General features: G+C 37.8%; 1 protein-coding gene across 1 annotated transcript in view; it reads right to left on the bottom strand.

Annotated features, from left to right (window-relative positions):
• Positions 1-9384: 9384 nt before the first annotated feature.
• The window catches only part of pvrl2l (PVR cell adhesion molecule related 2 like), a 209117-nt gene continuing 193226 nt past the window's right edge, over positions 9385-25275 (bottom strand). The window contains exons 7-10 of the mRNA XM_056268404.1: positions 17153-17285; positions 16888-16945; positions 15591-15692; positions 9385-9702 (exon numbers count right to left, since the gene is read on the bottom strand). Of these exons, the coding sequence (XP_056124379.1) occupies positions 9502-9702; positions 15591-15692; positions 16888-16945; positions 17153-17285 (494 nt within the window). The 3' untranslated portion in view covers positions 9385-9501. The remainder of the gene's footprint in view (positions 9703-15590; positions 15693-16887; positions 16946-17152; positions 17286-25275) is intronic.

Raw genomic sequence — 25275 nt, 5'->3', positions numbered from 1 at the left:
TTTAAAAGAATAAAATGTCCTCCTTTATGCAAATAGCCTACATAAATATTGAGATTGAATGTTGTTAAAAGCCTAAAAGCACTGAGATGTTGTTCTGGCACATGTAAATGCCTCTTTTGTGAGTCTCTTTGCAATATAATTAATGGCCACATGGAGGAGCTGTCTCCTTTTTCCTCCAATAGTCCACCACTTTCCACATCTCTCCCCGCACGTGCGTGCTTCCTAATGCATCGCACCTTATTCGCGATTTCTTTCCCAGCCACTTCGTCATCTCTTTATCCACAACAGAGGTCAAAGGCTGAGTAAACACGACTGAAGAAGAATGACCAAGAGGGACTAACGGCTCCCAGGTTCTGCGCCTTCATTTTTCTCTCCGTTTACCTCATTGTGTTGTCTTCATTTCCGTCGTTCTCTCTCCCTCTCTCTCCTCTTCATCTCGCAGTCTCTGCAGTCAGAGGTTAAACCGAGCATTAGCCGTCAGCGAATGGCCCGTTTTTAATCGCTGATTGCACATCATTGCTATCAACATTTAATCATGGCCCCAGTCTCATCCCCGCACGCCAACAGCTGACTTAACAGGCTCTGACACGGAACAATCGCCACACTCAGCTTGTATCTCATCAGAGATGGAGCCTTGAGATCCAACTCATTAAGGAAAGGGCTAACGAATGCAGGGTGACAGGTGCTTAAGGAGGCAACGTCGTTTAAAAAAAAGTCGCAAGTCGCGAGCCGCTGGAACTGGCCCATTACGACACTGGTGTTGTTGTACACTGGCGCTTGAGAGGATAAATTAGCAGTGTATTCATTATGTCCCTCATGAAAGCGATGTCAAGTCGTTGTGCGCAAGTGTTGAGGCCAGTTGGGTTTCAATTACTGTGAATGCTATGAAGAGTTAATGGGAATTAACACAGAGTACGTGCTGCTAATGAATCAGGCAGCCTTTTGGTGGGCAACAAATGGCAAACAGTGTCTGACTCAAGCAGCCTACAATCGCCTGCTTCTTCTGGGTGTCGTGAGGCATACAAATGACCCGAACAGCAATGAGCAATAGTTGATGTCTTTGCAATGAAATTAGCATATTAATCAAACACAACAGGGGGGTCTAGTTCTCATTGAGGTAACTGCATTCTTCATGGTGACTGGTTTTAAATTTCAAGCTACCTGGGCCTTGTGATCAAAAGTTACATGGGCTGGCATGTCAGAGTTTTTCTTAGGAACTCACACGCTATTGTAGTAGGCCAACCAAAAGTCTTTCTGCCATATTTCACGTGGGGCCAAAAAAAAGAAAAAAAAAGAAGTAGCCTACCATTTGTTGTAGGCTGCATCTGAAATCGAATACTCTAAGTAGGTTATTTTGAATAAGTAGCCTAATTACTTTGCGACTGCTAAAAAAGTATGTTTTATATAGGCTACTGTATATAAATGCAATCCGTACATACTACATTCACCATGTTGTCCTTATCATGTGACCTACCACATGATAATGCTTTCTTTACTGCATTTGGCAAATTCCAATTGGAAGTGACTAGTGAGCATCCCCATGTCCTACTCTCTGCGTCCGAAATCGCATGTTCAAAATAAGTACCTACTCAAGAGAGTAAGTAATTACTTTACAACTGCTAAAAAGGTATGTTCAATATAGTATGAATAATCTGGACGTACTACATGCACCATGTTGACATTACCATCATGTGACCTACCAACTTCAGTTGCATTGCTTAACTGATTCATAAATCCTCTCCCGTGGCCTCATGGGATAGTGAAGTGTCTATCGCAGGGCTATTCAGTTACAAATTCAGTTGGGCCAGATTTTCAAACCAAGAAGGTTAGCTGGGCCAGTCATTTCAGCAAATTTAACAAACAAATGTATTGAAAAACATGTAAGGTTTATTCATTGTTTCTCTTTTAACTTTGGTCAGTTTGCACAGCAAAAGGTGCATTAAAAAAAGTCTGAGGTAGCCCCTACTTTCCACTTACAAAAGAAAAAAAAACTGACCTAGGCTACATATCTGACCTATCTGATCACAAGTGCATAAAACAAAATCGTGCACAGTAGTAGGCTATTAGCAATAACATTAAGTTTCCTTTTGAAACAAAATAAACATATTGCTCACATTTGACCCAGGATCATCTCAAAGTGCATCAAATAAAAAGTGCACAGTATTCACAACTATAACTAACACATGAATACAAGGTGTACTATCGACTGACGATCGCTACTTTCTTAAAGCTGCCGTCGGCAACATTTTTTTGATCATATTCAGTGAAATCGACACTATAATCTGACAGAACAACATAAATAAAGTGGTTTTAGAAAAAAAACCGAGCTTCTAACTCCACCTGGAGCGTGTTATTTGTTTTGCAAAAATCCACAGCTCCCGGTTCATCATGCCCAATCAGCGCAGGGGGGGTGTGAGATCTGACTGTCAATCACAGATCGGGCACACGCCACCCCTCACGCACGTTACAATCACATGGCATGCACACGCCTGAAGTTCGCGGAAGTTCGCGCAGTAACGAAGAGTGATGGCGGAAAATCAAGTAAGCTCATTTAGAGTATAAATGACGTTAGCAATTGCAATCTATCGGTAGATTAGCCAGGACAGCATACCTCCAAATACTCCATGGTGTTGATGGATGCTGATGAGACGGGCGCGTTCACTGAAAATCTGGTGCACACGCACTGACGAGCATGAACTCGGTGGGAGGGTATCCGTTGATAGTGGGGGAGGGGCATGAGAGTTGTAAACATTCAAAATTTTCCTAAATCCACTCAATCTGCCAGACTTGCCGACTGCAGCTTTAATGTTAGGGAACTGATGTACGTTGACATCAGTCCAAAACATTGCAGGCCCGTTAGTGCAAAGCTCCTGTGCCATGGTTACAGATGACTGCATGTCAACAAGTTTGAGTGTGAATTTCCCCTCGTCAATGGAAGGGACCACTTCCTTTGCTCTGGCGGATAAGTCCCCTTCTATTGCAACACTGGATGGCCCGGGTCTCTGACAAAAACGGCCACCTCTGTGGGCAGAACAAGTCCATCCAATCGACCAGCAAAGTTCTATTTCAACCTCGCAATGAAATCTGTCATCACATCCGTGATTTGTGCGTTGGATGAGATGCATTATTTTGCGGAGTGTCGGAAAATCCAGCATTCAGCCTGTGCTCAAATCATTTGCGAAAAGGTCCAGTTTAACTTGGAATGCGCGCATCCGTTCCACAAGGTCGATGACAGTTTTGTCTCTGCCTTGTAGCCTAGTCCCAAATTGAGATCAATCAGGTGTTTGAATATGTCACTCAGAAAGCAGGCATCGGCCATGAAGTTGTCGTCCAGTATGCGACTCAAGTGCGTTTCTGCCTTTTTTTGCTTGCTGCGGAGGAGGAAAGTTACGATCTCCTCTCTGAGACCACAGAAACGCTCCAGTGCTCTGGCTTTGGACAGCCACCTCACGTCATTATGCAAAAGCAGGTCGTGGTGCTCAGCAGACATTTCTGACAGCAGCATGCGGAATAAGTGGTGTTTGAGGCTTGATGTGAAGCGAATAAAATTAATTGAAGCCATTCCATTGCCGTTTTGAGCGCCCCGCTTAGTTTCGCACACAACACTGCCTGATGCACAATGCAGTGTAAGGAGATCAGCTGAGGTGCAACAGCGGACCAACGTGCTGCCAAACCATTCACTTTCCCTGTCATGGATGGAGCACCATCTGCATCATATCCAGACCATTGTCTTTAAAAAAAGCAGAAATTTTCCCAAAGACTATATTACCAGTTGGGTGTCCTTCTAACGGCAGTAGGCCGAGTAGCTCCTCTCGGAAGCATTTGCTGTAAAACAAACCCAGACATATATACACAACTGAGCAGTATCAGTTTTGTCTGTGGACTCATCTACTGCTATAGACATAGTATCAGCTTTCATCAGGTCTCCTAACAGCGTTTCATACACATCTGCAGCAAGAATTTCAACCCTACGAATGTTGGAAGTATCTGATGGATACGTGTTTTGTAGCAGATACCGCGCTCGTTTTAATTTTATCGTCATTTATCACCTCATCCACGACGGCCAGCATACAGTCCTTCACGGTTTCAGAGTCTGTGAATGGCCTTTACTTTTTTGCCAATATCCAGGAAGCACGAAGGGATGCTGCGGTAGCTCTCTCTCGGGTTGTGAATGACCGCACCATGGCAGGACTGCTCCGGTTGGAAGATGCAATCAAACTCTGCACTTTTGCAGCCCTCTCTTGAGATCCCTTTGGAAAATTGGTGCGGAAAGTCTGGTGTTTCTCAACGTGGTGCCTCCGCACATTGTAATCTTTAAGTACTACAACGTACTCGTTACAAATTAAACATCGGTTTGGCGTTTGGATGTGGCGGTAAAATAAACAAGTATTTGTCAGTCCAGGCAGGGTTAAACTGATGGGTTTCATTGGCAATTTTACGTTTCAGTGTTGAGAAAGACATATTGATAATCTAGGCTACTACCGGCACGCTCTGCATTGTTTGCGTGTTGCTAGGCTATGTGGTCTGTACTACTGTATGAATTTATGTGAATGTGTGTTTTTGGCGGGACCACGGGCTGGGCCACTCGGAGGTTGCTTCCGAATCCACTTCACACTTTAGAATCCCGCCGGAAGTAGTGGGTCATCCGGGTACTTTTTGCCTACTCTTTTGAGTACTGTGAATTTGGACATACTACTCTTGTCACATACTGTTTTTCGCCTGCTATATAGTAGGGAAGTCTGCGATTTTGGATGCAGCCATAGACCTGCATTGAGAAAGATTATGATATATATATTTCATGATCACCTATATATATATATATATAGCACCTAATACATATATAGCTAGTATTTGACACAAGTTGCAAGATTATTATATGTTAAAAGAGGTGTTAGTTTAAAATAATGCAGAAATTTATATTTGGTTAGTCCAATCAAGTTGGGCTTTGCACAGATAATTTGCTTTAAATTGAATATTTGGTTTCTAGAAATGTCACTTTAAATGCGTTCCCCCAGTGGAACACAAATTATTAGTCAAAGTTGTTTTCCATACAATGAAAATGCATGGTGATCACTGACTGTGAAGTTCAGCTGCAATTTTGCTTGGTTTATTTAAACAACAAACTAATATCAACAAGCTAAGTAATATATTTGCTTTAATATTTCTTCACATTTTGGAATAGCCTACTTTTCATCCATTTTATGATACAAATTATTTTAGCTGTCAGGAATAATGAGTTTAAAGCCCAAGTCTAAATGGGTCCATATAATTACTTAAGTCAAATTCATTTTAATATAAAATATGAATTGACCAGCTCAAGAGCAGCCTTCGGGCAGATACTTCAATGAAATGATGTTCATTACCTATTTTAAATATTCAAAAGCCATGCAATTTTTTTTATACATTACTTGTGTTATAATTGCCCCAACCTCACAACCATAAATTCCTATATACTGTAGCAGTGATGGTGTCATTAATGTCAACATTTATCTGACAACTTTGTTGAGAAATGTAAAGTTTACATCAAAACTTTTGACAGCTATTAAATAGATCCATTAAAAATGCTGGACATAAAACAAATAATAATTTAAAAAAACGAATATGAAAGTCTTTCTAAGTCACAGTTGTTTGAGAACTGTTCTAAGAATATCCTGAGCTTTAACTCCAGTTTGTTTGTGACTGGAAAAAAAATGTATCACATTATGTATTATTTATATTGCCCAGTCTACAGACATATGGACAGAATGAGAGCATTTCAGAGGCACTAAAAGGCTTCTAAATTTGTATTTACCTAAAGTCGTGCACTTAAAGTTTAGACAGGCTGATGTTTGACTTGAGAGTCTGACATTTTCCGAGTTCAAGAGTTAAACCGCATCTTCTGAAGGTCTCTCAGATGGTAAATCAATAAGTGAATGCCAAACACAATATCCACAAATTGCAGTATACATGTACAGTATTACACAGGAATCTTAGAACAAGGAAATTCTACAAAAGCAGTAGATTATACAGAAGCAATATTACCGATTACACAAAGACGCTTCACAGCAGGAGCTTTGGCTTTTAGTTTATTAGACATCACAATGATCCATAAAACATAGAACAAGTTGCTTATGCATATAAAATAACCTCAGTAGGGAAAGAAATAAGATGCAAAAACAAACATTCGAAATAAAAAGAATCACAATTCTCCCCATTAGGCGGTCTATATAGTGGATGATTTACTTTTGTCTCAGGCAAAACAAATCTGTCAGTTAAATGGCTCAAAACAAAGTAACAAAGGCACATCTGGCTTGACGATGACAGGGCAGCGCATAAGCGAACACGTGGCAGATATGATTTGTGATAATGAAGTATAAACAAACATATGGCAAATAAAGTATGTTTGTTTTGCTGGAGATAAATGTCAAGAGTCGTTCGCTAACCAAAGACTAATTTTAGCGAGCCACTACTTGGTTAAAGAGATAATTCATTTCAAAATGGAAATCCTGTCAGCATTTACTCGCCCTCATGTCATTCTAAACCTGTATGACTGACTTTTTTCTTGTTGTTTTGGACCCCATTGGCCTTCATAGTATGGACAAAAACAGCGTTCTTCAAAATAAAAAGTCAGGTTTGGAGCTAGATGAGGGTGAGTAAACTAGGACAGAATTGAATTTGACTAAATCCCTTTAACGTTCCTAAACTCCTTTGATTGTCTTTTTAAAATCCAAAATGACATTAAATAGTTTAGGACTATAAACTAGGACTTTAATATATGTCATCTATATAAGACAGAAACGTTTTAAAGACACTTGAAAATACAGATAAGCAATAATTAAATTAAGTTTTAACTTAAAAAAAAAATGAAGTCACAGTTTAACACACAGAAACCCTTATGGATGAGTATAACATACAGTGATTGTCTAATACTGCACCATTGTAGCAAATGATGATTGCGTGAAGACCTCATGCAGCATGCAGACGTATACATTCCCTTCATCAGAAACAGTGACGAGACCACAACCCAGCTAAACCGAGATGACAGGTGAAAGATTGTCGTGTCATGTCAAGAATAACCGTTTTGCAAGAATCAGTAATTTTCTGTGTTGTCCAACAGGCCAGAAGATCAGGCAGTGAATGTGATCGATGGCTAATCAAGAACGAAGGAGGGCTTGTTAATTCATCTGGAGGAACTGTACCATCCATCCATTGATTTCTCATGGCTCCTGCCCACTTATTCATCCATTCACCCATCTTAAGGTGAGCTTTGTGAATGTGCGAGTTTCCGCTCCAGGTGACCATTAAAAAGCCATCCATTCATTCACTTTATCACCTCTGGCACCTGTTAGCAAGTCTTTAGTTCATTGCATCACTGTGGTTTTGATATGAGTTCTTTGGCACAATTACAACAATGTATTCAGACACTATGACATGATGATCTATCGACAGCTTTAAGTGGATGTGCAAAGATTACATTCAAGAGTGAAAGACACAAACAGTGATGAAATTAGTTGCCATGCCATCCAAGAACCAGTGAAAAAGAAAAAAGACCATTTAAAAACGACTTCTGTAGTGTTCCTCATACATCTCTTAAAGGAATAGTTCACCAAAATAAACTCAATCAAACTCTCTTTGTCTTTTCCATACAATGGAAGTAAATGGTGACCAAAGTGAATTCAACTTAAATTCCAGCATGGCGATAACACAAAGCCATCGTACGTACAGCAGTGTGAAAATTCTTCAAAGCATTTCAACTTTTGTTCTAAAGGAGAAACAAATCATATAGAATTGGAGTAATTGATTTTACTTTGGTGAACTGTTCCTTTAAGGGGGTGGAGGAGGTGTAAGTTTTCTCCTCTTTTTGCAAATCAAAAATTCTACTTCTTTTTGAGAAGAACTATAGGAATAAGAGAGTGTTAATGAGAACATTTGGCCAAACAAAGGCAACTGAAGCGTTGTGGCCAAGCTCAAGAAAGTGATACACAGTGCATTTGAATATTAAAGACCACATCAAATCAATGGCTTTCGATTCATATATGTTAACTATGAAACCAATAGATAAATGTCATGGTACACTCCTTAAAGTTGATAAAATTAAGTTTTTAGCAGATAAATACATTTAAAATGTACATCTTTCTTTCGGAAAACAGACCAAAAATATTGATGACTCATCCTGCACTAAAAGTTTTGTCCAATCAAATGCTCTCTAGAATGAGAATGTCCCTCTCCGTAATCCAACCAGCCTTGACTAGCAACAGCAAGTAGCAAATCATGTACAGTAACTGAAGCCCATTGGCAATTTTAAAATAGGTCTTCCTTTTACGTCTTTTGATCTTCTAAAATTTTTCAACAGGAAATATGTCAGTACAGAAAGAAAACTGTGCTCGTCAAGAGATTTCACAAGGTCTTTAACATTAATGTTTCGCTTCAGAAGTGCAGAAAATGATTCAAACCTCCTGTCACCTTCAGCATCTCTATATGCGTATTGTGCTTCTTATGACCAGAAAATAGGGGAGCGAGGAAAGGTTGCGACAGGTGCCCACTGTTTTTAGGAAAGCAACCAACCATGCCATGCAGATTATACATTAACAAAATCCACACATATCAATAAGTAAAACATCAGCATACGACTTTAGTAATACCCGTTAAAATAAATGTAAAAAAAAATGTACACTTTTTCATTTTGCACCCCACTGGTATTTTTTTTGGATTTGTTTGCATTTTTCTTTTTTTTCCCCTCTTTTTTTAATATTTTTTGACGCATGTTAGACTGGCTATATATATTATTTTCTTAAATTATTTACAGAACTTATTTGGTACTTTTCAAAAACAATGAACACGCCAAAGAATCAAAGAAACAAAAATAAGAAAATAATGCATACATCTGTTTTTAGCTGATATAATCGATCAAAATGACATCAAATATAAAATATAAAAATACATTTTTGCTGTATGTAAAATACATTGCATATACCACAACTTTTTCCCTTAACGCACAAAACCGACAGAAGCTAAAGCTTTAAAAGAGCACTACACCAAAGATCGCAGAATAAAAATGTAGAGATCAGAAACATAAGCAACATTTGACAGTATATGCAGTGTATTTTAAAGTACTGAAAGCAGATTCTTATATTTAGACCTTTCAGGAAAATTAAATGTTTGTCAAGTCAATCTGGTGCGACTATGCTTGCTTTTCACATAACCAGGATTAAAACATAACATAGTACCTCAAAACTGGATAACTACAATTCTCATGGTTTTGTTTTACCGTTAATTTCTAATCAGAGTTAGCTTTTCTGAAAGGTATCAATATGTTTCATGGACCATCCACAAAACCATGAGAAAAGGTTAAAAGGTCATTTAGCCACTTGTAAAAAAACAAAAAAACAAAAACCTTGCACCAGGCTGGGTGGTTTTCGATGCGTGTGTGCGGAGCCGTGGACCATAGCCTGCTGTGCTGTAATGGGCGTCCGCTGCTGGGTAGGACGGTGGCAGTGCAAATCGCAGGCACGGCCTACGTCTTTAGACCAACATGGGCTGAGACATGAAACTTTCTTCACGGGCTATGTTAGCATGGCCAGCTTCAATATCATTCTGGTCAGCTGGTTCGTATGGTGGAAGAGTCTCATTGGTCGACTCATTATCGGGAGGGTGTCCCGAGCCGTCCCAGACATTGGGGGTGCCGCCGTTAACGGGAGGGCCCATGTTGTCATCATCTAGATCCTGAAGCAGACACAATGAAAGCATAGAGTAAAGTTATTTAAATGCATAATCTTTCGAAAATAACATATAATGAATTATACCATGGTTTATCTGAATACTTGATTCTGATTGGCTGGAAGGTGTGCATTAAAAGGATTGTTCACCCTAAAATGAAAATGAAGTATAATTTACTCACCCTGGTGTTGTTTTAATGGGGTATGCCCTTCTTTCTTATATGGACCACAGAATGAGATTTTTTTTTTTTTTTAAATGTCCCGTTCACACTCGTCCATATACTGGCAGTGAATAGCGACCAGCATCAAGCTGTGAGTATACGAAATGTAATGTATTATTTAACGAAAATCCCGACCTTGATCATTGGTCTGTGCATGGCTACACGACGCCGTAGTTCACTCTGTTTTGCCCAGAAAAAGCACACAAGTTGTGAGAAATCAAGATAAACAGAAACGCAACACGAAATACAACGGCTAGAAATCCCCAAAAAGTATATATTCACTGAGGTAATATCTCCAGTAATATCTGACCGACAGTTGACAGATGTGATAACTTCTATAGTTACGACCAACACAAGGGATGTATTCACCTAAGAGAAGAATTTTGTTTTTTATTAATCTTGATTTCTCGCAACTTGTGTGTGCTTTTTCTGGGCAAGATGGAGTGAACGGCAGTGCTAACAGAGACACGCGAACGTTCTGATCACGTAGCCATGCTCAAATTTCAGGATTTTCGTTAAATAATACATTACATTTCGTATCGTTTACCCCCAGTACACGTGTCGCTTGGGATCATTCTGTGATACTTTTGCGTTTTTAAAAAAAAAGCTTGATGCTGGTTGCTATTCACTGCCATTATATGGACGAGCACGAGCGGGAATCTTTTTTTTGAATCCACCTTTTGTGGTACATTAAAAGAAAGAAGGGCATACTGCATTAGAAAAACATCAGGGTGAGTAATTTATGACTTGATTTTCATTTTAGGGTGAAATATTAAAACCATTCCAAGACCAAGTTTAATCACCATTCTGTATTAATGCACTGTTTTCATTGAAGACACGCAGAGATCAGAGTTCGCGCTGCACACACATAGAAACTTGTCAACACTGCCCCCGGGGTTTATTAATAAAATAGCTTTGCTGCTGAATCAATACATTATATTTTTCAGCAACATCGCTGGTTTTAAAGTAATTAAACTCACAGCTTCGTTGTTAATCGAGAAAGACCCTGCACAGATGCAGGTCATTCACACACACATCTCTCATCTCTCTTTCGATAATTAATTCAAATAAATGCTATAATTCATTCATTCAAATAAATGTAATCTTACGCAATACTTTCTCTCTCTGTGTCTGATTGAAAGCGGGCAAAATGTTTACCTGCCTGGTCAAATATTGTGCTGCCTACATCAATAACAGATTTAAGTTGTCAATGCTGGCAAATGACCATGGTAGAAAGTCCACGGCTAGCTGTGCATTAAACGATATCCACTTCTCGTCAGGTGATTCTTTGCCTCCACATGAATTAAAAGCATTAAATGCACAGCTAGCCATGGATGATCCCATACTTAAAGAATAAAAAACAATGAATAAAAGTTCTCACAAAATTATTTCAAACAGCTCCTCTGATTATCAAGGCAGAGATGTAGTTTTGTCACGACACACACGTCCGGTTCAGACACATGTAACTAGCTGCACGTATACACACATTCACAATTCATTACAATCACTGAGGTGGTACTAATGCCAATTTAATAGATCCTCAATCGGTCATTAAGCATCAGTATAATAGCTGGAGAACAGCAGCACACATTCTTATTTATTAGAGTTAATTTATACCGAATGAAGATTCATCTGATAAAACGATTTGATAGAACACTTCACCTCCTGACTCACAGTGAGCAAAAATTTAATTTAAAAGTGTTAATATGGTATGATCGCTATCTCTTGCGTGTACGTGTGTGAATCGGTGTCTGAACGATTGAAGCAAAAGTTGGTTTCTAATTATGTGAGGCGAATGTTCTTTTTTATGTCATAAGGTGATGCCAGTTCACCCCTGGTCATTTAACCTTTTTATAAAGGTCTGGACACAGAAAGGATATAAAAAGGGTTTTATTTCTCTTAGGGATTTTAGCTTGGCTACCAGAGATATGCGCCATGAATTGCCTTAAAAATTCTTTCATTTAAATCGATACAAGATGCAGAACTGAAATTTAAATGGAATTAAAATGACATTCAAAGAGCTGTAAATGTTATTTTTAATAATGCATTTTTATTCAGTATAAATTACCCATAAATATGTGATCACAGAATTTATTTCTAGAAGAAAAAAAAAATCTAAAATAAATAATTATAGAAAAGTAATAATAAATTAATGTTTTCTATATTTATATATGTAATGTAAATCAAAAACACTATTTCCAGCACAGTTTAGAATATATGTATGATTACACATCAGGGAATAAATAAAAATGATTAATTACTTTAATTATGCACACAATTATTCCTCTGTTGTGTGCCTGTGTTGGACTTTATTTAAATGTACAATTCACTAAATTCAACTTCCTGTGGGGTGTGGCCAATTCCATTCAAATTCACAAATTAAATGGAGCCAATTCTTAAATGCTGAATAATGCCCAACCCTGCTGGCTAAATCACCTAAAACAATAAATACAGGCAGTTATTGAAAGCGCAAACCGAAGCCCTGGGGGCTTTATCACAAAGGTACGTTTCTGAGTCTGGCCTTCATACACAGATCCGCTGTAGTAATTGGCTTCACGGTTATCATAGTTGATGAAATAACCAGCTCATCATATTAATCCACATAAAAGACCCTTTGGCAGTGTTCGCACATGCCACACATCGTTATGAGTCACTAGCCTTCGCCGTTAGCACAAGTGTGTAAGCCGCCTGCTGCAAGACGGGGTCTTTAGTACACATTTTGTGAGGTAAGTACGGTGCGGTTAAAGTCGGCATGAAACAGAAGTTGCAATAGTCTTTTCATTTCTTCCCTATTGTGACGTATATATCGAGTGGAACGACTTGATTTCGCCCTATGGAATCAGTGCTGGTCCTACACTTCTGGGGGCCCTAAGCTAAATTTTGTGAAGGACCCTCGTTGAAATAACCCCACAACCCGGAGATCTGGACTGGAGTAGTTATTTTTTATTTCTCCAATTTAGTGGTTTGTAATGGTCCAATTTAATCCAATTTGAAATGTTACAAAAATAGATACCTATTTCGTTCTTGGCGCATTTTTTTTTTTTTTTTTTGCACCAGACATGATAGCTTTGTTTGGAAGCCACAGCCATATATGTCAAGACGCATGTAATTACTTGCTCCCCTGCATGATATTCGTTTCCAAATCAGTTATTAAATAATTATATAAATTAGGGATGCACCGATACTTTCATTTTTGGTACTTGCCGATACAGAGTACGGATACCTGTATTTTCACTGCATTTGTAATTTTTAAATGTATTGGGTAGAGGAACCAAAAGAACATAAATCATATTAGTTGGCTTAATTTCTTCAGCAAATATATATTTCCTTGCTTAATTAAGCCTGCTAAAATGTATTGTATGAGCTTCTGTTACTTTCACTGTTCATTCTATTGCTCATTGCTCATATTTTATCTTTCATTTAGCATTTTTTTAGAGCTGCTCCAGCAGGGCTCAGTGCTGAGGATTGGGTCAAATGTTTAGATACTGATGAAATATCACAATTCTCTGTTCCAATTTTGATACTACATCAAAACTACTAGCCTAATTAATGGAAATTTAAAACAATATTAAAGACAAGTAAGGAGTCAGTAATAAAATAAGAACAAATAATCAAATAAGAAATAGCACAAATAAATACAATTGAACAAAGAAAGGATACACATTTAATAAACAGTGTTTTGGAGTTTTCCAGGTTGGTCTAACAGTAGTTTTCAGGTACAGAAATTTGAATGAAGTAATCAAATGTGAAATAACACTGCATATTCATAACCGTATAAATTAAATATAGATGGATCTTTATAAAGTTACAAAAGGTATTTAGTCAAGAACAGTGAGTGATTTCTTTGTTCTTTGTTTGATTAACATTAAAACACAGAAGCAGGTTTATTGGACTGCTGGCCCTTTAAGACCGAATGCACGGGTCCAATAGACCAATTTCGAGCCGATGTCAGAGTTACGTCACGGCGCTAGCTGGAGGCAAAACAAAGGGAAAACTGGAGGCGGCCAATACAAACCAGCACAGATTCGGCCACATAATAAGGAGCTTAAATTATTATTATTATTATTAAATGTCATCTTGTGTTGTTGGGTGCAAGAATCGATGAAAAATGAATATGCTGTACCTGGAATTTTTATTTCTAGAAAATATTCACATCATTAAAATTGCACCGTAATGTCACTCTTTACATTGTCGTCTTCTTGGCGCTGGCTTGGCAGAACTGCGGATCGTACCACACAAGTCTTGTACATGACCATTCAGCACATAGTTATAGGCATCTAAAGATTCATATGCCCTCAGTTTCTGTTTTCGCTCTATTTCTCTATCAGGTAACGTTAGGTGTAGATGTCAGGCCACTCAACTGGAGGTAGCGTTAACGTTAATCCTGTCAGATCGTCCATCCATTGACAGCGTGTACAGTACGGGTCAGCCAATCTGGTTCCGTCCGTTAAAATTAACTTTTGCAAATAACAATCGCGGTCCTGGACAGTGAGTGACCTTGCACATTAAGATAAAATCGGATTTTCTCCAGTCATTGTAAAAAACAAGCTAACAAAACTGGCAAACTAACGTTAGGGAAGCAGCCAGAGGGATCGTCCTGCCTCCACCTAAGCTCCGCCCACAAAAAAACATCATGTTTACCAACTGAAAAGGGGTCTGAGAATACTGTCTACGTTCACTTGAGATATAACCGACTATGTTTACTAGGATACATAATTTTGTGTGAATTCATCCATACAAGCACAAGTGTTAGAGAATTAAATTCAGCATTCCCGCGCTGTCTGAGACGTGGGTTTTAGGGGTGAGCGCTTCGGATGTTTGTGTTCATGACACTTCTTGACTTGCAAACGTGCTGTAAAAATGTAGGGAACCACTCGTCATACATAAATAAGGTAACAGTTCATGGTTACTTACGATTTAGTTTTAATCCAAATGACACGTGTGCTGAGTGAACGATCAGCAATCAAAAGCATTCAACAGTAGTGTGTGCATGCTCTCTCTCTCTCTCATTACATTACATAATCTCATTACATTTTACACACCATATTCTCTTATTTTGCTCAATTTCACCAATGAATATAGTTCCAAACAAAGCCCCATCAGATCTGAGCAACACAGAGCGGTGTGAATGAATCGGTTACTGAACAGTTTTAACAGAATGAGTGAGTCAATGATTCAGTGACACATTCAGAAATACGGTCACTTGCTTTGTTCCTGAATGAATCATCCATTTGGATGAATCGGTTGAATGAATGACTCACTAGTTAAACTTGCCATCACCTACTGGTGGTTTTAATATCATATTTAGAGTATCATTTCATATTCATGTCACCTCTGAGCTGCATTAAACAGTCTGTGAAAATATACCTAAATGCACTTTCTGAAAAGTTTGTATAATAAAATCTGTTGAATCAAAATATTTTTTAATGTCTATTCAATGCTGTTGTCATCTAACACAATAATGACTTTAAATGATTAATTAATCTGCACATCGTGTAATTAATTAGATACAACATTTGAATTGCTTGATAGCCTATAGTCATTCAGGATGGCTGAAGTCATTCATTCCAACACCGTAAAAGAAGAAATGAGACGCCACCGAATGAGGGATTCTCATGGAATGGGATTCACAGCTTTCAGCATTGCACATCAAAGTTTGGAAAAGGGATCTTACCGTAACGGGCTCGCCAGAGTTAGTTTCATAGTAGTATGTCTCGGGATTGCTGAGCGGCTGGGTTTCTGTGATGGCCGTGGCCTTGTCCTGCGGTTTATTCAGCTATAGAGGGACAAACACATGAGATGATGAGTTCAGCACGCACATTATAGTGCAGAAGGTCAAGAGTCTGAATCTTGCTCAACTGCCAACTTTTTAAAACAAAACTGCACCTTTTTGTTTAAATTATTAATTAAAAATACAGTAAAAACAGTAAAAACAGAGAAAATAACTGTTTTCTATTTTAATATATATTTATGAATGCAAAGCTGAATTTTCACGATCATTCCTCCAGTCTGTGTAGTGTCACATGATCCTTCAGAAATAATTCTAATATGCTGATTTGCTGCTTAAGAAAGATTTATTATCAATGTTGAAAAAAGTCGGTGGATTTTCTCAGGATTTTATGATGAATAGAAAGTACAGCACTTATTTGAAATATTTTTTGAGAACATTATAAATGTATTTATTGTCACTTTTGATCTAATGCGTCCTTGCTGAATAACAGTATGTTTATTCTTTCTTTAAAAAAAAAGAGGCTAATCTAAAGTTTCTACTGGTAAAAGGCAGCGTTCAGTGAAATAAGCCGCAGATATTTTACTGCCGCCGCTATTTTCAGCAAACATGAAGAGAGATCTCATAATCACATATTTTAAGGGTGCTGACAGCTGAATTAATCAGCTTTTTTAGGGCAGCCAAGATGAAAGATGCCTGTGATGTACAGGCTCATTTGCCCGTGCGCACACACATACACAAACATATATGCACACACAAATTTAGCTCCACCCACACATTCTACATTAAGCTTCAATCAATACACATTACCCCCGTGTTAACCCTTTCTTTCTCGCCCGTAACCCGAGGGCAACATTAGTAATTCTCATTCTCTTCGCTCCGCTTGCTTTTACATATACTTCACAATACAAATTTGTTTCAAATGTGGTCCAAAACCAACCAAGCGAACAGGAAATAATCGTTAACCGGGGAAAAAAATGCAATTACCCTATTTTGAGCAATACAAATTTTCCCTCGTCCCAATACTAAGCTTGTTCTTCAAAGGTTTAAATTCAAAGATCTATTTTATGGCGGTTTATGTATATGTGTCTTTTCACCAGCTTTGATTTAATTGCCGCGTGTAGCCTGGAGAACTGCAAGTAATCTTAACATTGTGTAATGAAGAAAGCTCAATGCGTTGAGTTGAAAGAAAATGTTTGATGTGAGCGTTGAGAGGTGACTGATGGAAAAAATGTCCGCTCACCATTTCTGTTGAGCTGCCAGACTTCATCGGAGGAGGTGGCTTGTGTTTGGGGGGGCCTCTGGAAAAGTAATACAAGGAGATGTTAAGCTATAACCGTGGAACGCATGTATGCCATACATTGCGCGAATGCACAAATTAAGATGAGTTGAGAACGAAAGAGATGAAAATAGCTTGGGTGTTCTAGCCAGGAGAGAAAGAGAGAGGGGAAAAAAGGATGTTTCACATGTATGTGTGATTGTGTTTGTGGTTGCGCGTTCACACTTACTCTCCGTTCTCGGTCCTCTGACGGCGTTTGCGGTACATGGCCACACCAGCGCCGATCAAACACAGAATCATTACGGCTGCAATGATGCCCCCGATAACTGGCCCAGCCGAGGTGACTTTTGGTAAAGGTTGATCTACAACAAGCAAGAGACGCATACAATTATCTTTTGAGGTTTTTTTTGTTTTTTTGTCCTCTCAAAGTACAAACCACTTATGTAAACAGATATATGAGAATGAAGAATTTCATTTACACTGCAAGACCTACTGACTGATTTTTATCATCTGTTATATTTATTTAAGACATAATCAGGCCCATAATGTGCAAAGTTATACACGCACCCCCAGTGTTTATTTATCTAATTTGATTTTTCTTCCATCCAATAAGACGGTAGTACTCTTAGCCTCATTTAACACATTTTTCTGTTTAAACATGCAGATTTCCTGCCATCAAATCATATCTGCATATGCTATCTGAGCCTGGACATATAGCCGCCTGCGATTACATGTGAAAAGATCCGCTCCGTGTTCAGCGGGTCACACAGATGTTGGTCAGCACCACGCGGATCATTTCAGTAGCACGGTTCGATCCTCTTTTGGAGCATTTGGTTTTCCAAACAGCTTGTAACTACATGAAACAGGCTGTGGGACTATGAGGAAGGATTACTGTAATAGGTTTATGTCATTTGACATGCAGAGGCAGCGGATTTGAACATTTCTGAAATAAATACATATAGCAAGTGCTCTTGTTCTTATCGCTCACCAGCGGTGGCACATGTGTGCTCCCATGATGCACTGGTAGGCATTTCCATACGTTCATTAACCACCTGAATGCCAGGTGGGGATTTTAGACTGAATTCTGAGGACAAACAGATAGTTCATATCAGGGTTGTGTGCCATTCAGAACTGAATTGTTAATGCACTATAGACAATTCAGGAATTGAATTTGGACTGTGGCAGCAAACATGAAGAAGAATTGTAATTCAATATTGAATGTAAGGAAGTCGAATTAAAATAAAGAATATAAGAATATAACTAAGAATATTAGCTTGATAAAGCCTTTGAAAGTTTTATAGGCCTTAAGAATGACAGACAGACAGACAGACAGAACGATAGATAGATATAGATAGATAGACAGACAGAATGCTAGATAGATAGATAGATAGATAGATAGATAGATAGATAGATATACAGACATAACGCTAGATAGATAGAAAGATAGATAGAACGCTAGATAGATCGCTAGATAGATAGATAGATAGACAGACAGAACGCTAAATAGATAGACAGACAGACAGAACGCTAGATAGATAGACAGACAGACAGAACGCTAGATAGATAGCACTTTATTTTACAGTCCTGTTTTGCATGTACATACTATATACTTTTTGTAGTGATTACAATAAATGGGTAATAACTAGGTCCTAATCTTGAACCTACCCCTAAACCCAACCTTAACCCATGTACCCATGTAGTCACCTTATATTATTCAGTACTTTCTTGGTAAGTACACTGTAAGTACATTGAAAGTGCCCGTACAGTAAAATAAAGTGCAAACTTTTGCACTGGTTCAGATATAGGTCAGATGACCACATACCAGATATAAACTGCACTAGATTTAAAACCACATTTGAAAGTGGCCCAAATTGGATGTGTAAAGAGATATTTATCAGCCTTTTTTCTGTTTCATCTCCATTGTGATGTCCACCATTAGTGCCCCGGACCAGTAATCCGGTTTGAGAACTAATACACCACAGCTCCTTATCTTTCCCTTCACAGTTAGACATTTAAAGCTGAAGTGATAAGGTGCTTTGTAGTGCGGCTCAGTTTGATGAGGTATTCACAGGCAAAGCTTGCTAAGACTTGCTGCTGGGGTGGGTATGCTAAAATTAGTAAGCCCCACTGCTCTCAGAGCGATTGATGAGACAGAAGGGAAGTGAGAGAACGAGATGAGAGATGGGTGAGAAAGGGGGATGGCCATCACTGAATATTTTATTGAAACTTTGTCCATTGTCATGCCAATAAAATGAGGTATGACGACCGGGAGAGGTAGGAAAAGACGGGAAGAGTTCAGTTGCGTTTGGACGGAAACAACAGTGCAGTAACGCTGCTGTCCACCAGGGTTGCCATTTTGTAAATTCCTAAATGCACATTTGATCTGCAAAGTCACAATGGTGATCTTTCTGTGAATTTCAGCTTTTTTCGGACAGATCAGATTAACTCTGTTTCCAGTGATTGTAAAGAAACAGATGTGCTCATCACTTGCACGCACATACACTTGTAGTCACACATACATTTTTAATATGAAACAGATTCTTGATGAAACCGGGCAGTGAGCCACAGAAATGCATGAAAGCTCACACACTGAGGACTTGTAGGGGGGCGAAAACAATATTGGACACTCTTAAAACACACCAGTCTTTCAACAGCAGCATCGAAGTGGAGAGATCAGATGAATGTTCGAAAAAAAAGTCTTTATTTGATAAAAGCTGATAGCCACACAGCACGAAACCTTCAGCAATCATTTTTACCTGCTGTGGATATTATATAAGAGCATTTATTATCAATGTCCTCCCGAGCGAGAGGGTTTTGCTCAGTGTGTGTGCATGTATCAGTGGGCTTTATCGTATAGACCAGGCACCGAAAGCAACTTAAAACTTCATCTATAACAAATGTGTCTAAACAAATGGCTGTTGTATATCGTGCAATCCTGAAAATATATTCGTCTGCTCACGGCTTAGACTAGCTACTATTCCTCCGCATGTCTCCTCTGTTGGTGGGTTCTCGTTCTCACATTTACTTGGCTGGGGTAAATTTCCTCTGAAGCCGCTTATTTTGGGTCGTAGCTCATGCTGTGCAGATTGGTAGTTTGTTGAGTAGTGTCTCTCAACAAACAGCTTGCAATTAAACGAGAAACACTGAGGGCAGGAAGGGAACATGAAAAATCCTTGCAATTTTAGTAGAATGTAGGAAGACAAGCTAAAAACAAAACAATATTGTAAATGAAATGATAATGATCACAGATAATAGTTTTGATGAGACCTGGCTTAAACCAAATATTACTGAATATACTCCATCAGGCTACTGTTATAAGCACGAGCCTCGTCTGATTGGTCGTGGTGGAGGTGTCGCAACAATCTATAGAGATATTTTTAATGTTACTCGGAAAACAGGACACAGGTTTAATTCATTTGAAGTGCTTGCCTTGTACTAAATATTACACTTTCAGATAAGTAAAAAATCCCTGCTATCTCTTGCTCTGGCTACTGTGTATAGATCTCCAAGGCCCTATGTTGATTTTCTAAGAGAGTTTGCAGATTTTCTGTCAGACCTATTGTACAACGCTGATAAAGTGTCTGAGATTTTAACATTCACATAGATAATACAAATGATGTTAGGAGTTGCGATTATAGACTAACTAAACTCCTTTGGGGTCAAGCAAAACGTAACCAGACCTGCTCTTCGTTTTATCATACACTTGATTTAATTATATCTCATGGAACCAATCTTACTGATATAAATATTCTACCGCCAAGTTATGATGTCACTGATCACTACCTTGTAAAGTGCATACTGCTGATATTTGTCATAACACTCCACTTTATCGACCAGGTAGAAGAATGATCACAACCACCACTATAGATAGATTCAAAAATAACCTGCCTGATCTGCCAGCTCAGTGTTCCCATAAACACACATTAACTTGATGAAATGACAGAGTATTTAGTTTTACTCGCACTCTCAAGAGAGAAACTTTGAAGCTAGAATGCGATACAAGAATCCAAGGTTTTTATTTATTACAGTGGCTAGATTAACAAATAAAAAGACGTCACCTGAACTGAATATTCCATCGCAGTTTAGTAGTAATGACTTAATGAATTTCTTTACTGAGAAAATCGAATGCATCAGAAATACAACTGTAAATGTACAATCTTTGACAACCCTTACCCCATCAAAGCACAGAAACTGCACTCATTAAAATGACTTCAGGCTTCTGACCAAGGCTGCATCTCAATACTACGGTAGTTTTACTTGATCTTAGTGCTGCGTTTGACAGTTTATCATACTTTTAGATCGACTACAAAATTACACTGGTATTCAGGGACAGGCATTGATTCAAATCTGACTATTACAATTTGGTTTATTTAAACTGGGAATTATCCAAATTAACATTGTTTTATACAAATTATGGAGGGCTGCAAGGGTCTGCTTTAGGCCCTCTGCTATTTTCAAAGTACATGCTGGTTCTTGATATTATAAGAAAACATGGAATTTATTTCCACTCTTATGCCGATGATACTCAGTTATACATTTCATCACGACCAGATGAAATCTCTAAATAATCCAAGTTGACAGAGTGTGTTAAAGATGTAAAATATTGGATGACCAGTAAGTTTCTTTCATTAAATTCAGATAAGAATCTCCTAGAATACAATTTAGGATGCACTGTTACTTTATCCTCTACAGTTAAAGAACTGGGTGTTATATTACACAGCAACTTGTCTTTTGATAATCATATTTCAAATGTTACAAAAACAGCCTTCTTCCACCTCCGAAAAATCTCTAAGCTTTGGAACATGTTATCCTTTTCTAAAGCAAAAAGGCTAGTTCATGCATTCATGATCTCTAGACTGAAATACTGTAATGCACTACTAGCTGGTTGTCCTCCATCCTCAATAAACAAACTACAGTTAATCCAAAGTGCAGCTGCCAGAGTTCTTACCAGGTCAAGAAAATATGATCATATAACACCAATTTGATCATCTCTACACTGGTTACCTATTAAGTTCTGTATCGATTACAAAGTATTACTACTGACCTATAAGGCCCTTAATGGTTCAACTCCTGCGTATGTAACCAATCTTCTATCACCCTAAAATCCATTACGCTCTTTCAGGTCACAAAACTCTGGAATAACCACTAAAGGAGGGAGAGAGCGTTTTTACATTTGGCTCCTAAACTCTGGAATAGCCTTCCTGATAATGTTCAAGGCTCAGACACACTCTCCCAGTTTAAATCTAGATTAAAGACGCATCTCTTTAGCCAAGCATTCACACAATGTACCGAATAACCTTGTACTCCAGATGAAATGCACATGATATTTTGCTTGAAATGTTATGAGCAGCAGCTACACTAATTATTTTCCATTTCCACCTGAGCTAACTAGTACGCCAGCTCCAGTTTGGATCCAGCCCCTTAAAAAGATTTCAGATGCCCCAACACCTGTGAAGGGATGACCCCAACCACTGCGAGGACTTCAGATGATGCCAACTCTGAATCAACATGCACCACTGACAAATGTTCTATATATTGTTGTAATCATAATGATCACAATGTGAAATAATTACTTTAATGAGATCATTGTTTCTGCCTAAATGAGTACATGATTAATGATATGTATTATCTTAGAACTGTACATTTTTGACTAATGGACATTACTTTTACACAGTCACCTCTGATAACGGATTACTTCTGTCCAAATTTCATTAGAATCAGCACTCTAACGAAAGACCAATTTTCAAAACTGCTTTGTAAAGTCTTTAAAAAAACGACTTTTAATTGAATGAGAAATGTTGAGGGCAGGGAGGCAACTTCAGAAATCCTTGAGAGAATAATCCAAATTACAATTTTTATAAGAATGAAGAGTCTAGAAAAAAAATAGACTGCCACCAGGAAATTACTGTTGAAACCGCTGCTTGTGTCTGTTTGAGAGGAGCTTCTTAAAATCATTGAGTGCATCATCCATATTGCAATTTCATTAGAATGAAGACTGACGGGAAGAAAACTAGACCGTGACCAGCAATAAACCACAATTTCTTGTGAATCCGTTCTTAAAAGAAGAGGAATGTCAGAGACGGAGTGTCAATGGAATGACAAAAAGAAAGACAGACAGACTTGGACATTTCTATTGATTTCCTGGAATGTAATGATAAGTACAGTACAGGAAAGAACCAGAAATCAAATGCATCACTGGAACGCACAATCAAGAAAACTCTTCCTAATATCTCAAAAACGTTCAACACCGTTATGTTTCCGCCATGTTCCCCCCCCCTCATACACAGGCCTTTTCCTTGCGATGTCACCCAAGGCCAGCGAACCTTGCTTGTGTAGGAGGAAATTAAAACACACACACGAGTGTAAGAGGTGGGTGGACATTTTGGAGGGACTGACAAAAGACTCATTGTTGAAATAATAATAATTATCAGCAGCAGCTTGACTTCTGATTCATCCCATTATCGCCCATATTCTTTCAGCATTCCACCACTATACTTAGCCGCCAGACTTAGAAAGAAAGAGAGAATTAGAGAGAGGTTGTATGCTGAGCTGCCCTTAAAAGCTTTATAAAGATCATGATAATTGAGACGTGCAGTCTGAAATCTGTCCACATGTGGAAAAACAGCCCTGCTCAGTCCACTGCGGCCGCTTCTTAATGCCACAAAGAGGATTACATGTATACACACACAAACACACACACGCGCTGAAAGTGTTTTTGCTAGCCCCCTGTTCCTATTTTGGTGACCTGGTCGATTCTTGCCTTTACACAAATCCAATTTGCATACTCATCTGTGATTTGCTCCTGCACTTACAGAGAATGTTTTGATTGGCTGTGTGGTTTGAGACTACATTCAGACTGGTGTTTCTAAACAAATAGAGAAAGAAATATTTTAAAGTTTAGAGTTTGCATTTGTTTTATGATTTTTGAAAGTCTGTTAAGTTAAGTTGCATTATTTTATTTAAAATACAGTACAATTTTTAACAACGTCTCAGTTAACATTAGTTAATGCATTAAAGGGATAGTTCACTTTGAAATAAATTTTTGGTATGTTTTAGCTTACCTCAAGGGCATCCAAGATGTAGGTGTCTTTGTTTCCACAGTAGTTTCAATTTTGATATTTTTAGGTCAAACCGTTCTTGTCTGTCAGTCATATAATGCAGGTCTATGGTCACCACCTCAAAGAGCATGCACAGAGAAGTCCAAATTAAACATGATTTAATGACTCGTAAATGTAAGTACACATTGATGACCTAAGACACGAAACGAGCAGTTTGTGTGAGAAAACGAACAGTATTTATATAGTAATATATATTTTATACTTAAATATTATACTTAATATTTTCTCACACAAACTGCTCGTTTCGTGTCTTAGGTCATCAATGTGTACTTACATTTACGAGTCATTAAATCATGTTTAATTTGGACTTCTCTGTGCATGCTCTTTGAGGTGGTGACCATAGACCTGCATTATATGACTGACAGACAAGAACGGATTGACCTAAAAATATCAAAATTGAAACTACTGTGGACACAGACACCTACATCTTGGATGCCCTTGAGGTAAGCTAAAACATACCAAAAATTAATTTCAAAGTGAACTATCCCTTTAACAATGAGCAATGTGTTTGTTACAGTATTAATCTTTGAAAACATTAGTTAATAAAAATACAGATGTTCATTGTTAGTTCATGTTAAGGTTTATTATGTTAACATATACAACTTTTGATTTTAATAATGTATTAGTACATGTTAAACTAAAATGAACTAAGATTAATAGATGTTTTAGAATTAAATTGTTCATGTTAACTAATATTAACAAGTGGAACCTTATTGTAAGGTTTTAAATTAAAAACAGATATATTTATGAAATATTATTACAACATAAAATAACTTTTCTAATTTAATATATTTTATAATGTAATTTATTCCTGTCATGGCAAATCTACATTTGCAGCAGTCTTCAGTGTCACATGATTCTTCAGAAACCATTCTAATAGGCTGATTTGCTTTTCAAGAAACATTTATTATTTTTATTATTATTATTATCAATGTTGTTTAATATTTTTGAGGAAACAGTGATACATTTTTTTCAGGATTCTTTGACGAGTAGAAATAACTGCATTTATTTGAAAAATTTATCTTTTGTAACATTATAAATGTTTTTACTGTTGATTTTGATCAATTTAATGAATCCTTTCTGAATAAAAGTATTAATTTAGTTAAAAAAAATCATACTGACCCCAAACCTTTTAATGTGTAAGTACCTAAACAGTTTAAGTTTGTTACTTGAAAAATCTGAATCCCATTTGAACCTGTACATGATAAGACCGACATTTCTAACACACATTTTC

The sequence above is a fragment of the Rhinichthys klamathensis genome, unplaced genomic scaffold (assembly GCF_029890125.1).
Source record: "Rhinichthys klamathensis goyatoka isolate OS25496 unplaced genomic scaffold, OSU_Roscu_1.1 h1tg000271l_1, whole genome shotgun sequence".
NCBI lineage: Eukaryota > Metazoa > Chordata > Actinopteri > Cypriniformes > Leuciscidae > Rhinichthys > Rhinichthys klamathensis.
Note: the sequence above shows the minus strand (reverse complement) of the source record. Positions and strands in the feature narration are given on the sequence as shown.